Source organism: Myotis nattereri, assembly GCF_964212035.1.
Source record: "Myotis nattereri genome assembly, chromosome: 10".
In the NCBI taxonomy this organism is placed as follows: Eukaryota; Metazoa; Chordata; class Mammalia; order Chiroptera; family Vespertilionidae; genus Myotis; species Myotis nattereri.
In genome coordinates, this window is record NC_138085.1 from 62587113 (window position 1) to 62603954 (window position 16842).

Here is a 16842-nt window from a genome sequence, read left to right on the forward strand (position 1 = left end):
AAAGAAGGAAATCCTACCATTTGTAACAATATAAAGTCCTGAGAACATGATGTTAAATGAAACAGGACAGAGAAATACAAATGCTATATACAATCTCACTTACATGTGGAATGTGTGTGTTTTGAAACAGTTCTACCTTTCCCGCTTTTTCTCTTTCCTTTTCCTGGGCACATGTGTTCGTATCTGAAATGCCCAGAACAGCATTGTATATCACAACTGTGACTTACTGACAGGTTATCCTCTGGCACTGAACAGAGTTTGGGTGTAAATGTATGCACTCTTCATTAGTTTAATGCATGTTGAGGTGGGAGAGGCAGGGAAAGGTTCAGAGGTTGTTTTTATTTTGGTTTTTGTCTGAAAAACTTGTGCAAAGAAAATCTACACATGCAAACACAGGAAATTGGAAGTCTAATCTTGTAAACTGCCAGGCACATGAAATGGTCTATATTGTGCTCTGCTTACATGACTGTTACAGGCAAACTTGATGAGAATTTTGTTTCTTCCTTTATATTTGGGATTACAATTCTGTAGGTGTGGCTCGGAAGGATTTCATGTATGGAGTGAAATAAATGTGTGAACCCAGATCACAACAGAGATCAAAGTTCCATACCTTTTGTAGTCTTGCGCACTCATTATGGCTTAACCTTAAATAACACTTCTTCTGTGAAGTCTTCAAAAAACTCAGCAGATCAGATGATCTCTCTCTTAATTTTACACTGTTTAAATTAACATATCTATATCACCTCTCTAATTATTTCTTAACTAGAGGCCTGATGCACGAAATTTGTGCAACAGTAGGCCTTCCTTCCTCTGGCTGCTGGCACTGGCTTCCCTCTGGCACCCAGGACCCAGGCTTCGCCGCAGCCTCGGCTTTGTTCAGAAGGTCAACTGGAAGGACGCCTGGTCTAATTAGCATATTATGCTTTTATTATTATAGATTAACCTCCTAGAAGGAAATGTTCAGGAGGATCAAATGTAGGTTACATATGCTTAATAATTAGTAAATATTTTAATTTTAAAAAGATTATGAAGAACCTTAAAACATAAGGTATGGCAGTGGTTCTCCTACACTACAGCCTTTCCTGGTCTGGGTAAAGATGAAAGTGCAATAGCAATATGTGCAAATTAAAAAGGAGTGACAATATGAGAATACTGTACCTTTCGGACCTTTCCCAGGTGTGGGTTCTACAGTAGTTTTGCTCCATATAAGTATAACTCCACCTGAGTCTCCAGTAAGAACATCTCCATTCCCCAAAAATGCTAAACACTGCACAAATTTTGGTTTTTCATATTTCTACAAAAAAAAAAAAAAAAAGAGAATTTTCAGTTTTCCCTTTGGCATGATGACTCCATGCTCACTCAACAATTAAATATTAAAGTTTTATAATGGTGCCGAAACCGGTTTGGCTCAGTGGATAGAGCATCGGCCTGCGGACTGAAGGGTCCCAGGTTCGATTCCGGTCGGGGGCATGTACCTGGGTTGCGGGCACATCCCCAGTAGGAGATGTGCAGGAGGCAGCTGATCGATGTTTCTCTCTCATCGATGTTTCTAACTCTCTATCTCTCTCCCTTCCTCTCTGTAAAAAAAATCAATAAAATATATTAAAAAAAAAAGTTTTATAATGAAATTTATAATATTCTGGTCCTTACCCCAAAAATTCCCTGTTTTCTTGTTAGTGAATTGCCACTCCAGGTCCAGAAAAAAATATGAGATTTACCACATGTTATTATGGTATTTGCATCTGTTGGATGGAACTCCACAGCCAAAACAACTTCATTTGTTGTCTGTGGAAAGAGAAATAAAGCTTTAGATGAATGTATACTCTTATCTCCATCAAGAACCAATTACAGCTATGGATAAAGACAGGAAAAAATTTTAGGATCTATTTTCTTGACCATTTGTAACAATAAATTTTTATAATAATGATTTAAATTTGATGTCTTCATATTATTATATCATTTTTTATACTATTTATATATAACTAGAGGCCCGGTGCACGAAATTTGTGCGGGGGGTGGGAGGGGCCCTCAGCCCAGCCTGCACCCTCTCCAATCCAGGACCCCTAACCGCCTCTGCCTGCCAACCTGATCACCCCTGTCCCCCCACCAGCATGATTGGCCCTTACTGCACCCCCTGTTGGCCTGGTCACCCCTTACTGCCCCCCGCCAGCCTGGTCACCCCCAACTGCCCCTCTTGGCCAGCTGGTCGCCCCCAACTGCCCCCGCTGGCCTGGTCGCCCCATGCAGTCTGCTATTCGGTCATTTGGTCACCTTTCACAGCCCCTCGCTGCCGGCCTGGTTGCCCCACACAAAATGCTGTTCAGTCATTTGGTCTTTCCTCACTAACCCCTCTGCCGGCCTGGTCGCCCCAAACAACATGCTGTTCAGTCATTTGGTTGTCCCTCACTAACCCCCCTGCCGGCCTGGTTGCCCCACTCAGCCTATTCGGTCGTCTGTTCGGTTGTTTCGGATGTGACGGCCCCTGGATCTTTATATATATAGATAACTGCATTAGAAAGACATTTAAATGAATTAGTTTTAGATTATTTTAGCTTGTTACACATTTAGGGAAAAGTACACTAAAAGTATCAAATATAAGAACAATATACATTTGTCTTTAAGATACTGCCATTTCGATTTTTAAAAAGTCTTATCTTTCTCTGTACTATTATTATTGACCACTCATTCATTTAAGAAAATTTATTACTGATTTAGAGATTCACCCTTAGTCTAAAAGTATATAGAATGGTCACTACTGAGTCATACAGAAATGAAAAACAAAAAACCCCCAAGAGCTTTTATGCCATTTCCCCAAAAAGAAAACTTAGAAAAGATAGAAGTTTAACACATTGTTTGCAGGTAGTTTTTATCACGCGCTAACAGGTGGCGCGGGCCATTTTTGCTAATTTTTTGCGCAAATGGCAACGTTCAGTAAAATTACGATAACTTTAGTTTACGTATTTATACGTTACTCGCATTCTACCGCTAGTCTATAAAAAACGTATTAATACGTGTCCCGCGCTCTACTACCAGTCAACGCTACCAGTCAACGTAAAATGTATAAATATGTTTCCCGCATACAATGTGTTAAAACAACTAGGAGAAAAAAGGAATAGGCACAAGCGTCCAAAGGAATTACAAGTAGTTTTTTCACTGAAATTATTGAACTGAGAATGTCTTAAAAACCCTACCTTTCAATATGTTCAGTCAGTCATAACTGAGTTCTTACTAAATTGATGTTTTATGATAAAAGCAGCTACTCAAACTTAATGGTGAGGTGAAATCTATATGCTTGTGCAGCTGTTTGTTGGTAGCTGGTGCTCACCTACAAGGGTGATCACTAAGGTGTGTTTTATGTGTATGGAAGCATTTCTTCACTGCAAACCAATATGGTAAACATGGTAATCTTGTAAACAAAGTGAATTAAATAAAATACCTTTTACATTCTTATACTAATAAAATGACACTTGAAACAACTGAGCTAATTAAAAAAAAAATTCCCCCATGGCTTCAATTTTACATTTCTACTACCAACAGTTGGACGCTACAGCTTGTACAGGCACATGAATAAAACTCAAACAATCTAATCTGAATGCTTTCTCCCCCTAGGAGGGAAAAGGACAGTACCCTTTTTTGTTATATAGTTTCCACAATGTTTGGTTGGAATTAGTAAGTCAAAGTAAATTTTAAAGACAATGTGTTAATTAACAACGAAAAAATTCGTCATCTTTCTTCCAGGATGATGTTGCCTTTTATTTTAATTAATTAATTTATTTTTAAATCTTTATTCTGACCAAAATCTCTGCCTGTCTCCCTAATTTCTTTTCTTTTAGTTGTTAATCCTCACATGAGGATATTTTTCTATTAATTTTTAGAGAGTGGAAGGGAGGGGAAGTGACAGAGAAACATCCATGTGAGAGAGACACATCAATTGGTTGCCTCCCGATCAGGGTTGGGTTTCGAGCCTTCAACCAAGGTACGTGCCCTTAACTAAAATCAAACCGGAGACCCGCCCTAGCTGGTTTAGCTCAGTGGATAGAGCATTGGCCTGTGGACTGAGGGGTCCTAGGTTCAACTCCGGTCAAGGGCATATGCCCAGGTTGTGGGCTAGATCACCATTAGGGGGCGTGCAGGAGGCAGCCAATCAATGGATTCTCTCTCATTATTGATGTTTCTATCTCTCCCTCTCCCTTCCTCTCTCTGAAATCTATAAAAATATATTTAAAACAAACAAAAAACCAACAACCCCCCCCCCCCCCAGACTGATTGGGCATGAGAAACTAGGGAAAGGAGTCATATCTATCTTTGGCAACTAAGTGGAATGTGGTGTTAATCACTGAAAGGTGAAACTGGTTGGGAGTTAAGGAAGATGATTAGTACAGATTTGGTTCTGTTCATTATGACTTGTGGGTTAGGATATTCAATTAAAGATGCCTGGCAGGCAACAAGAAATATGTTTAAATCTGTGAGAGATCTGGGCTACAGGTAAATGATGGAGAACAGAACAGATAGTAACTAAGGCTATGGCAGCTGTATGCTGTCAATGGAGGGCATAAGATATAATTCTGAATAACAACAATATTTAAAGACCTAGAAAGGAGATCTGCTAACCTTTCCTACAAAGGATCAAAATTCACATACTGCACTTTGGTATAACTTCCCTATGTTTCAATGTTAAATTACCCTGAATGATGGCTGAAAGACTATCTGTATCTTCATTTATATTTTTTAAAGTTTGAGGTTTCTTATACTCTTTTTAAGTACAATAAAAAAGTTATGCTATTTGAAAACATAACCTCTTTTCGACCAAGCTGAAAGCTTGAAGCTTATACAGGACAAAACTGCCGAGACAGAGTGCGGGCGTGCGACTGAAGAGGAATGTGATGTTATTTAAGAGTACAGCAAACATGTCATAGGCTTTTTTTAGTCATCCTGTCACTTTGAATCCTTCTGAAAGCCGGTCAGGAGGAGGCCATTTCTGACCCATGTGAATGCTGTTGTAATGCTAACTTTACATTCCTCTTTTACAAGTTAGGACCGATCCACACTAAGGACCAACACTATTCTATACCAATTATAAAATACCAGAGGCCCAGCGCACGATGAAATCGTGCGCGGTTAGGTTAGGATCTAGGCCTAGTTGCAATCAGGGCCATGTCCACCGCCCAGCATTGCGCCTCCACCTCTGTGGCCCCTGCCCCAGAAACCTCCACGCTCACAGCCCCCACCCTGCAAGGCTCCTTGGTGACACTCCTCCATCACCCGGGGAAGCTCAACGCTACCAGACTCCACCCCGCTACCAGTCTCCGCCCCGCAAGGCTCCTTGGCCTCACTGCTGCCCACGCCCTGCGATGCTCTTCTGCCTCAGCAGCCCTGAAGCTCCAGCTCACAGCCCCCACCCCGCGAGGCTCCTTGGCCTCACTGCTGCCCACGCCCTGCGATGCTGCGATGCTCTTCTGCCTCAGCAGCCCTGAAGCTCCAGCTCACAGCCCCCACCCCGCGAGGCTCCTCGGCCTCAGGCCCCCGCTGCAAGGCTCCTTTGCCTCACCGCCCTGAGCAGCTCCACGCTCACAGCCCCTGCCCTGCTCCTCCACCTCGTGTCCACGGCCCCTGCCCCGGGATGCTCCGCCTCAGCCACCCTGGGAAGCTCCATGCTCACAGCCCCTGGCCCCACCCCGCCACGCCGTGAGAGCCGGACCGGTCCTTTGGTCCCACAGCTCCCTCCTCCCGCCGCTGCATTACGGGCGGCCAAGGGCCCACAGCTCCCACTCCCTCAGCTCCCTAGCAAGCTGTCTGGTTGTCGGTCCAGTCGTGATGGCACCTGGCTTTTTATATATATTAGGATGCTGCATTTTATGTAACACGAGTGGCCTGGTGAACGGATTCGCGCACATTGAAAGGAAATTAATTATAAGACATTTTATTATTGCTATTTGCCCTTTCTCTATAATACAGTGGTTCTCAACCTGTGGGTCGCGACCCCTTTGGGGGTTGAACGACCCTTTCACAGGGGTCGCCTAAGACCATCGGAAAACACATAATTACATATTGTTTTTGTGATTAATCACTATGCTTTAATTACGTTCAATTTGTAACAATGAAATTGGGGGGTCACAACATGAGGAACTGTATTAAAGGGTCATGGCACTAGGAAGGTTGAGAACCACTGCTATAATAGAAGTGTCAGAGATGAAAAAAATTAGTAACATGTATATGAAAATAATATATAGAGTAATAAACAATAACAACAAAAAACATGATATAAAAACAAAAAAATAATATAAAAAACATGATATAAAAACAAAAACATGATATAAAAACAGCATTGATAAAAACAATGACTGAAAAATTGATTAAACTTATTCTGATATCTCCCTGTATACCACATTAGGAGGAAAAAGCACTTTCAGAGTGCTTGACCAATTTTCCTTGTGATAAAGTATTTACAACTTTAACATCACATACTCTTCGAACTCAAGAGAAAACAACATATAATTGACCATGTCCAAAAACATTACAAGAAGGCACTTCTTGTTCAGGTAGGAATATTCCTATTCCATCTAGAGTGTGCCCCTGTGATTTATTAATAGTCATCACAAATGCTGGCATCACGGGAAACTGTCTTTGAATTAGTTTAAATGGGAGGCCAGTGTCAGACGGGGACAAATCAATTCTTGGAATCAGAACAACCTCTCCTTCCATAGATCCTGTTAATACTTCAGAGCTTTATATGTATTGCGCATGCATGAGTCAACATTTTTAAACTAGAGGCCAGTTGGGGAGGGGGAGATACGTGGGAGGTTGGGCGGCTGGCCCTGACCCCATTGGGCAGGTTGGCTGGCCGCAGTGCACATCATGGTGACTGGTCGTTCAGGTTGCTTGGCTTTTTTATATATATAGAGAGAGTGCCAGTGCGCATCATATGTACTGGCCAGTCGGTCGGACAGTCAGACGGACATATGGTCAGTCACTTAGCCTTTTATATATACAGAAGATTATAACAATGCATATCATTACATATGCTTTTCAGTTATGTCACCCATACTCCTACGATTGAATTTTTCCTTTAAAATTTTTAAAGCTTAAATGAAATAATAGATTTTGTTTAAAAAGCAGCAGTAGTCGCCCTAGACCAGCTGTGGGCAAACTACGACCCGCTTGAAATGAATAAAACTAAAAAAACAAACAAACAAACAAACAAACAAACAAAAAAACCGTACCCTTTTATGTAATGATGTTTACTTTGAATTTATATTAGTTCACACACTCCATCCATGCTTTTGTTCCGGCCCTCCGGTCCAGTTTAAGAACCCATTGTGGCCCTCGAGTCAAAAAGTTTGCCCACCCCTGCCCTAGACGGTGTGGCTCGGTTGGGTGTCATCCCATGCACTGAAAGGTTGCCAGCTCAATTCCTGGTCAGAGCACATGTATGGGTTTCAGGTTTAATCCCTGGAAGGGGGCATAGAGGAGACAGCCATTGATGTTTTGCTCTCACATCAATGTTTCTCTCTCTGCCTTGCTCTCAAAATATCAATTAAAAAAATCTTAAAAAAAAAAAAAAGGCAGCAGTAGCCAAGTAGAGTACTGTCTTAATTTTGAGATTAAACATCCATCTACTTTGTCATTTCAGTAGCATAATGTGTTTGAAATATCACTAACATTGGTTGAAGTTGCTTAAATATTTTATCTTAAGATACCATAAGAATGGTATTCTTAATAGCATAAAATGACAACTTAATAAAGCTGATAATTTGGGCCAGTTAGTGTGCTCCTGCACATTAAGGATATACAATATACTTCCAAGGATCTGCAAAACAAATAATGTATTCTAAAAGATAACAACTGAAACTTTTTTGGACTTACCTTTATTTCTGCTCCTTTTGACTTTTTCTGCCAATCCCACACAGTAAGCATATGCTCATTGGAGTCATCAATAACACATAAGTGAACACCTGAATCCTAAAGAAAAGTCAATTATAGGCATTTAAAATTTTTCAGATAAGGCTGACTTTCTAGGAACAAGTACTATATTATTAAAACAGTCAACATTAAGATAATCCAAAATCCTTTAAATGTATAATTCCTTGAAATATAGTGAATATACTACTAAAACTGATTTTCTTCAGAAATATAAAAGATTCTTTTAAAAAATATTTTCCAGTTTTAATTTTTTCCCCTAAGTTGATTTCTACTTGCCATCTAGCCACTTTTATTCAGAGATAGCAAATAATTCATTTTGAGGATGTCCCCTAGTCCCCTCTTGCCTTCTTGTATTTAAAGTATAGTCCCTAGCCAGTGGATAGAGCGTCGGCTTGCGAACTGAAGGGTTCCAGGTTCAATTCTGGTCAAGGTTACATGCCTGGGCTGCAGGCTCGATCCTGCAGTAGGGGGCATGAGGAGGCAGCCGATCAAGATCAATGATTCTTTCCCATCACTGATGTTTCTCTCTCTCTCTCTCTCTCTCTCTCTCTCTCTCTCTCTCTCTCTCTCTCTCTCTCCCCCCCCCTTCCTCTCTGAAATCAATAAAAATATATTAAAAAAATAAAAAATAAATTATAGTCCCTTGAGGTAGGCATGAACTGTATATAATTTTATAACTTTGTTCCTAAGTTTTTGTAGTAGATGAAACAAGCTAAAATTAATGGCCTGTTTTAAAGTTTGCCAATTTCAACTTTCCATGATATACATTAATATGAACAAACAAAATAAATAAAAGCATAATTAAATTCCTTTCTATTTATTTTTCCAACGTGATTTTCATTCACATAATTTAAGTCTCCCAGTTTAAGAAAAAAGAACTGAGGACATTAAAAAATTGTTTTTTCACCCAGCTGGTGTGGCTCAGAGATTGAGCGTTGACCTATGAACCAGAGGGTCACAGTTCGATTCCCAGTCAAGGTTCATGCCCAGGTTTCGGACTCAGTCCCCAGTAGGGGGTGTGCAGGAGGCAGCCAGTCAATGATTCACTCTCATCATTGATGTCTTTATCTCTCCCTCTTTCCTGCCTCTCTGAAGTCAATAAAAATATGTTTAAAAAAATTTTTTTTCTCTACTAGCATTTGCAGCATATACTTTAAATGTCTATGAAACACCCTGACCGGTTTGGCTCAGTGGATAGAGCGTCAGCCTGCAGACTGGGGGGTCCCGGGTTCGATTCCGGCCAAGGGCATGGACCTTGGTTGTGGGCACATCCCCAGTAGGAGGTGTGCAAGAGGCAGGTGATCAATGTTTCTCTCTCATCGATGTTTCTAACTCTCTATCCCTCTCCCTTCCTCTCTGTAAAAAATCAATAAAATATATTTAAAAAAAAAAAAATGTCTATGAAACAAAGAAATACTGTGATGAAGAGGAGAGGTACTGAGAAAGGTCAGAGTTTATTCTCTTCTCTTTATCTTTCTTTTAACCTGTACCAGAATGATTATCTAAACCAGGAAAAGTTAGAGTAGGAGGCAATCCAAGATAGTCTTAATATTTTAACAATATCAACAAGATGACAAAAGTTTCTGCTACAGAAATTTAAGTGGGGGAAAAAGGTAGCAAAAGTATTTCCTTTCTGTCCTGTCCTTTTATCTACTTTTCTAAATGCCTTTCTCCCAATTCCTGACTCATTTGACCCTTGACACTCAGTGCTTTCAAGGTAGCAAAATTCCCATATCCACCCAAATTTATCTTTTTGTTCTAAAAATGTCCCTTCCTCTTCATATCGCACAAAACTCCCATAATCCAGAATATAGCTGCTGATACCTAGGAACTGAAGAGATTATATGAATACATTAATATATTCTAAAGTATGAATGAGACCCAATAAAACATGGAGGGATATTTATATTTGAAACCAAAAATTATGGATCCTGCTCTAGTTAGTGTGGCTCAGCTGGTTGGAGTGTCATCCCATACACCGAAAGGTTGCAGGTTCAATTCCTGGTCAGGGCACATATCTAGGTTGTGGGTTTGATTCCTAGCCGAGGTAAGTATGAGAGGCAACCCATTGATGTTTTTCTCTCTCTCTGTAAAACAAACAAAAAAAAGATGGAGCCTAAAATGTAGCTCTGCTACATTTAAATTAATATGAGCCCTAACTGGTTTGGCTCAGTGGATAGAGCGTCGGCCTGCGGACTACAAGGTCCCAGGTTCGATTCCGGTCAAGGGCATGTACCTTGGTTACGGGCACATCCCCAGTAGGGGGTGTGCAGGAGGCAGCTGGTCGATGTTTCTCTCTCATCGATGTTTCTAACTCTCTGTCTCTCTCCCTTCCTCTCTGTAAAAAATCAATAAAATATATTAAAAAAAATTAATATGAAAGTTGAAATGAACAATTACATATAATTTAAGAGTGAAGAGATTGTTTAAATTAGTAACATCCTGTTTTAGTTCCCCTCAGAATAAAGCTTCAAGGCTTAGGTAAGATTGTTAGATACTGAATTTTATTTATTTATTTATTTTTTTATTTATTTATTTATAAATATATTTTATTGATTTTTTACAGTGAGGAAGGGAGAGAGATAGAGAGTTAGAAACATCGATAAGAGAGAAACATTGATCAGCTGCCTCCTGCACATCTCCTACTGGGGATATGCCCGCAACCCAGGTACATGCCCTTGACTGGAATCGAACCTGGGACCTTTCAGTCCACAGGCCGACGCTCTATCCACTGAGCCAAACCAGTTTCAGCTAGATACTGAATTTTAAACTCATGTTGTCATTAATTCAGAGCCATGATAATTCATGATATTAGTGAATACAAAGTTCTGACTTTTGCTCCAACATTACATTAAGAAAAGACAGTATTTGTGTATAATCAACATTTTTAAACTAGAGGCCAGTTGGGGAGGGGGAGGTACGTGGGAGTTTAATGACAACATGAGTTTAAAATTCAGTATCTAACAATTTGTGCAAGTTTTAGGTCTGTGAATTTTCTAAATAAAATAGAGCTCTGTTATCCAAGCTAAACAAAAGCACAACTTACTGCTTGTTTTACTTTTACTATGCCAACCATGTATTCCTCCAACATTTCCCAATACTACACAGGAATTTTATTTTAGGACAGAAAAAAATTAATTATAACTAAGTGTAATATTCTGGATCCTAGCTAAACCAAAGTACTTTAGTATTTAGGTTAAAATGCTGGCTATAGCTAATATCCCATATTTCAATTCAGAGTTATCACTTTCTATGAACGCACAGACACAAAAATGAGCTTAACTTCTTTTTGGCTTCTTTGTACCGCTTGCTTACTCCTTTAAAAATTAATACTTACAGCTTTTGAAAAATCCAGGCACCCTACTCCACGCTCAAAAGTTCCAAGTCCAATAATCTGCAGTGTGGATAGACTAACTGAATCCCACACTCTGACATGGGGTTGCAGAGGCTGCAAAAACAAGGGGAAAAACACAAGATAGGACTCACTGGTATATAGGTGGATGCCAATGAATACCACTACAACACAAAACTGTTTACTGTCTTTAAAAAGTAATAGAGATGGATAAATATCTAATAAAAAATAGCTACTACATTTAGACATGTCCTCAAAGAATCTTGAGCAGGTATTTTCTTCTCATACCATAAAAATAAGGATATAACAACAGTGATAATAGTTGTAGCAGCAAATGATTTGAATATTTCTCAAGTGCCATATACTATTCTAAGTATATCACATGTATTAATCAGTTTAATCTTCATAATTCTATGAGCTATTTACTATTATAATCACCATTTCATAAATGAGGAAACTGAGATATGAAGATTTAAATAACTTGTCCAAAGTTACACAACTATTAAAAGGTGGAGTTAGGATTCAGACCCAGGAAAATTTGCTCTGGATACCCTGCTTTTAGCATTACCTTTATTCCTGGGAAAAGAATACTTTTTAAAATCAGTGCTCAATAAACTGCTAAGCAAACAGTTCTTAAAACAGAATCTGGAAGTGGAAGGGCTCTTATAATTCTTCAAATATAATCCCTCCAAGTCCTTTTCATGAAAGAAACAAGCCAGAGAATGCCATGAGTACAGTCATATATTTCTAATTAATCATCATTAATATTCACTGTTGATCCTTACAAATAAGGGATTTGTTATTTAAGCCTATTTAGTAATACTAAATAGCAACTAAAAATTTTAAAGTGTTATCAGTGCTACTCATATATAAAATCAATTTAGGGAAATTGCAGTACCTATAGCAAACACTGATAACTTATTCTATGCTAAAATATATATATATAACGCCCAGCCACCATGACTCAGTGGTTGAGCCTTAACCTATGAACACAGGAGGTCCTGGTTTGATTCCTGGTCAGGGCACATGCCTAGGATGTGGGTTTGGTCCCTGGTAGGGGGTGTGCAGGAGGCAGCCAATTAATGATTCTCTCTCATCATTTATGTTTCTCTCTCTTCCCTCTGAAATCAATAAAAATATATATAAGTTAACAATCTTATCAGTATTCCCATTTTTAAAAATAAGTAGTTTCCTTGAGCACACTTGTTTGTGTGTGTTTTTTTTTATTTAAAAAAAGTATGTTTTTATTGATTTAGGAGAGGAAGAGAGAGAGAGAGAGAACTTCAATGATTAGAAAATCATTGATTGGCTGCCTCCTGAACATCCCACACTGGGAATCGAGCCCATAACCCAGGCATATGTCCTGACCAGGAATCGAACCATGACCTCCTGGTTCACACATAAGTCAATGCTCAACCACTGAGCAACACCAGCTGGGTGAGAACACTTGGTTTTTAGAAAAAAATATTTAAGTAGTATAATTCTCTTTTGGTTTTTAGAATGTTTTTACATTCTAATATTTTTCCTTGCTTATACTAGAAATCATAGTTAAATTTTAGAAGAATAAATTGAGATATAAAAGTTATCACCAATTCCATTCTAATAGTAATGTCACTAGGCACAGAAGGCATAAAACTGTGACACTCACCCTCCCATCTTTATCCACTCCAGCTATCTGTCCAGTTGCAATCCTAATTTTGTCAGGATGTACAGCAAGGCTAAAAAGCAGTATTAACAGCAATTTTAAATACAGGAATCGTAAGAAACAGCAGAAATATGCCTTAGTATCAACATTTTTCAAACAGTTTTTTAATCATTAAAAAATCTCCCAGTGACCTATTTCTTTTTCTTTAACAAATCAAATAAACATCAAGTATAAAAAGATTTCTAAGTTTTCAGTTGTACTTCTTTATTAAACTTGACAAATTAACAAAACACTAAATCTAAAGAAAATATTTATTCACAATTGTGCCTTAATAAATTAAAGTTTTCTTTTTTCCTTCTACCTACCCACCCTTCTTTCCCCTCTAGTAATCACCATGCTGTTGTGTTGCCTGTGACTATGAGTTTTGTTTTTTGCTTAATTTCTTCACCTAAACTGTTTTCATATGTCCAAGTTCCTTTCTAGTTCTGCACCTATGTACATATACATATTTCACATGTTTTTATTACAGTGAAGATGCATAAGGCATTGTAATTTTAATCTAGTATTAAAACATGAGCATTAAAGGGTTTCAAGATGGTGGCAGAGTAGGTGGATCTTTCTTGCACCAAACTGGAAATAAAGCTAAACTGGGGAACATTCACCCTGAATTACCAACTAAAGAACAGCTGAAGAGGAGGCTTTTAAACAAGGAAGGGTAGAAACCACCTTGAGACTGAGAGGGAGGAAGGGAGAGAGAGAGAGAGAAACATTGATGTGAGAGAGAAATATCAATTGGTTGCCTCCTGTACGCGCCCTGAGTGAAGAGCAAACCCGCAACCTAGTACCTGTTCAACAGCTCGCAGGATATAGGTGGGATTTAGCCTCATAGTCAGCCAGCCTGAGGGGAGATCCCACACACAAATGGGACAATAACAATCAAGACCCAATTACAAAAGGAGAACCAAAATAACCCATACAAGTCAATACATGTGATACATCACATAAACAAAATGAAAGATAAGAATCACTGATCATATCAACAGATACAAAAAAAGCATTTGATAAAATCCAGGACCCCTTTATGATAAAAACTCTCAGTAGGTGGGAATACAGGGATCACACCTCAACATAATAAAAGCCCTGTATAAAAACTCTACAGCCAATATAATGCTCAATGGGCAAAAACTAAAAGCATTTCTCTCAATATCAGAAACAAGACAAGGATGTCCACTTTCACTACTCTTATTCAACATAGTGCTGGAAGTCCTAGCCACAGCACTCAGATAAGAAGAAGAAATAAAAGGCGTCCAAATTAGAAAGGAGGTACTAAAATTGTCATTATTCACAGATGACATATTATACATAGAAAACCCTAAATAACCCACCAAAAAACTACTACATCTAATAAATGAAGTTGGCAAAGTAGCAGGATACAAAATTAATATTCAGAAATCGGTGGCATTTTTATACACCAATAACAAACTCTCAGAAACTAAAAAACAATCCAATTTACAACTGCAACAACAAAAAAGAAAGTACCTAGGAATAAACTTAACCAATGAGGTAAAAGACCTGTCTGTACTCAGAAAACTAAAGGATACTAAAGAAAGAAATAGAGGAAAATGCAACAAGTAGAAGCATATACTATATTCATGGATCGGAAAAATTAACATCATTAAAATGTTCATATTACTCAAAGCAATCTATATAGATTCAACATAATTCCTATTAATATACCAATGACATATTTCACAGATCTATAACAAATATTCCAAAAATTTATTTGGAACCATAAAAGCCCCAAATAGCCTCAGCAATCTTGAGTAGCAAGAACAAAGTTGGAGGGTCACAATACCAGATATCAAACTATACTATAAAGCCACCGTAACCTAAATAGCCCAGTACTGGCGCAAGAACAGGCATATAGATAAACTAAACAGAACACAGAGAGCCCACAAATCAACCCACGCCTTTATGGTTAATTAATATTTGACAAAGGAGGCAAGAGCATTCAGTGGAGTACAAACAGTCTCTTCAATAAATGATGTTGAGAAAACTGGACAGTTAACATGCAAAAAAAGTGCAACTAGACCATCAACTTACACCATACACAAGAAAAAATAAAAATGGATAAAAGATGTAAGTTGAGAAACCATAAAATTCCTGAAGAAAACACAGGCAATAACATTTCAGACATCCCTCAGAGCATTATTTTTGCTGATATGTTTCTGAGGGAAATATAGGAAAAAATAAATAAATGGGACTACATCAAACTAAAAAGCTTCTGCACAGGAAAATAAACCCTCAACAAAACAAAAAGGGAACCCACAATATGGGAGAAGATATTCACCAATGATTCATCTCATAAGGAGTTAATTTCAATATATATAAAAGAACCAATACAGATCAACACCAAGAAGACAGACAATACAATTAAAAATGGGCAAAGGACCTGAACAGACACTTCTCCGAAGAGTACATATAGATGGCCAATAGACATCTGAAAAAATACTCAAGGTCACTAACCATCAGAGAAATGCAAATTAAAGCTACAATGAGGTATCACCTAACACCTGTCAGAATGGCTACTATCAAGAAATCAGCAAATGACAGGAGCTGGAAGAATTGTGGAAAAAGGGAACCCTAGTGCACTGTTGGTGGGAATGCAGACTGGTGCAGCCACTGTGGAAAACAGTATGGAGTTTCCTCAAAAAACTAACAATGGGACTGCTTTTTAAAATATATTTTTTTATTGATTTTTAGAGAGGAAGGGCATGAACCTGGGGGTTGCAGTTTGATCCCTGGCCCAGTCAGGGCTCGTTCAGGAGGCAACCAATCGATATTTCTCTCTCACATTGATGTTTCTCTCTCTCGCCCCTTCTCTCCCTTCTTTCCACTCTCTAAAAGGCAATGCCCATAATATCATTAAATTCTGAGGTGTCCACAATAAATCATTTCCAATAAAACCAAGATTTTTAAAACCCCCAAAAATAAAAATGAGAGCATGAAATTAAAGAATGAACAATGTTAAATGATACCAACCATTTTACACAGTCTGTATGACCCAGATAGTGCCGTTGAGTTCTCTCCTCATAATTAAATAGTACTACTACTGATGCTATGAAATAAACTATTTCCCCGGTAGGAAGAAGGTAAACATTAGCTCGACAGTCCTTTCCTCTATAACCATATCTTAAAAGAAAGAGTCAAGGTTTTAAACAAGCAAAATATTCAAGGTGTTAAATTAACAATTTTTTCAAGGATACTTAAAGATATCAGAAAGGTATAATGTAAGAGGACTGGCCTGGAATTTGAAAACTCATGTTTGCCAGTGTACTTGAATCTTAATTTCCCCCATTTAACAGACAAATAAATATAGATTGAGTTCCTGATGTGTCCGGCACAGAGCTAAACATACAAACCAATGTGAGACCTATGTCTCTGGAGCTTAGGCTCTGGCAAAAATGACAAAAACAAACACCAATTATATCATTAGAAATTGTGGGGGGAAAATAACAGCATGGTAGAAGAATAAAAGGACCTAAATGGAGAGAAAAAGAGAGATCAAAAGAAGGGCTATCTGAGAAAGTTACATTTATGCTTGACCTAAATGATAAAGCAGAGATTGCCAGGCACAGTTCGGTAGGCAGAGTATATGTTAAACAGTTGTACAGAATTACAGGATTGGAGAGATTTCCAAGCTAATTTCTGCCAAAAGGAGGGAATGGTTCAAGGGGTGGGGAAAGGGGATGTAGGAGAACAGAGACAGAAAGCAGAGTTCAAGCTATTAGCTCCCTTCCCCTTCACTGTGAATTTCTTAGATGTTCTAAGAAAAGGGAGAATTTCTAAGTGAAATTAGGAGAACACTGTTTCATATAGTCAGTTTTTTTTAAAAGTCTGGCTAAGAACACAAGTTAATTCTGGA

The 16842-nt window shown here is 38.5% G+C and overlaps 1 protein-coding gene across 3 annotated transcripts in view; it reads right to left on the reverse strand.

Annotated features, from left to right (window-relative positions):
* Positions 1-16842, reverse strand: part of EML4 (EMAP like 4) — a 160054-nt gene that overhangs the window by 35931 nt on the left and 107281 nt on the right. For all 3 annotated transcript variants that reach the window (XM_081100907.1, XM_081100909.1, XM_081100908.1), the window contains 6 exons: positions 15960-16109; positions 12921-12990; positions 11258-11368; positions 7864-7959; positions 1651-1785; positions 1159-1294 (listed from right to left, as the gene is read on the reverse strand). In XM_081100907.1, coding sequence (XP_080957033.1) covers positions 1159-1294; positions 1651-1785; positions 7864-7959; positions 11258-11368; positions 12921-12990; positions 15960-16109 — 698 coding nt within the window. The remainder of the gene's footprint in view (positions 1-1158; positions 1295-1650; positions 1786-7863; positions 7960-11257; positions 11369-12920; positions 12991-15959; positions 16110-16842) is intronic.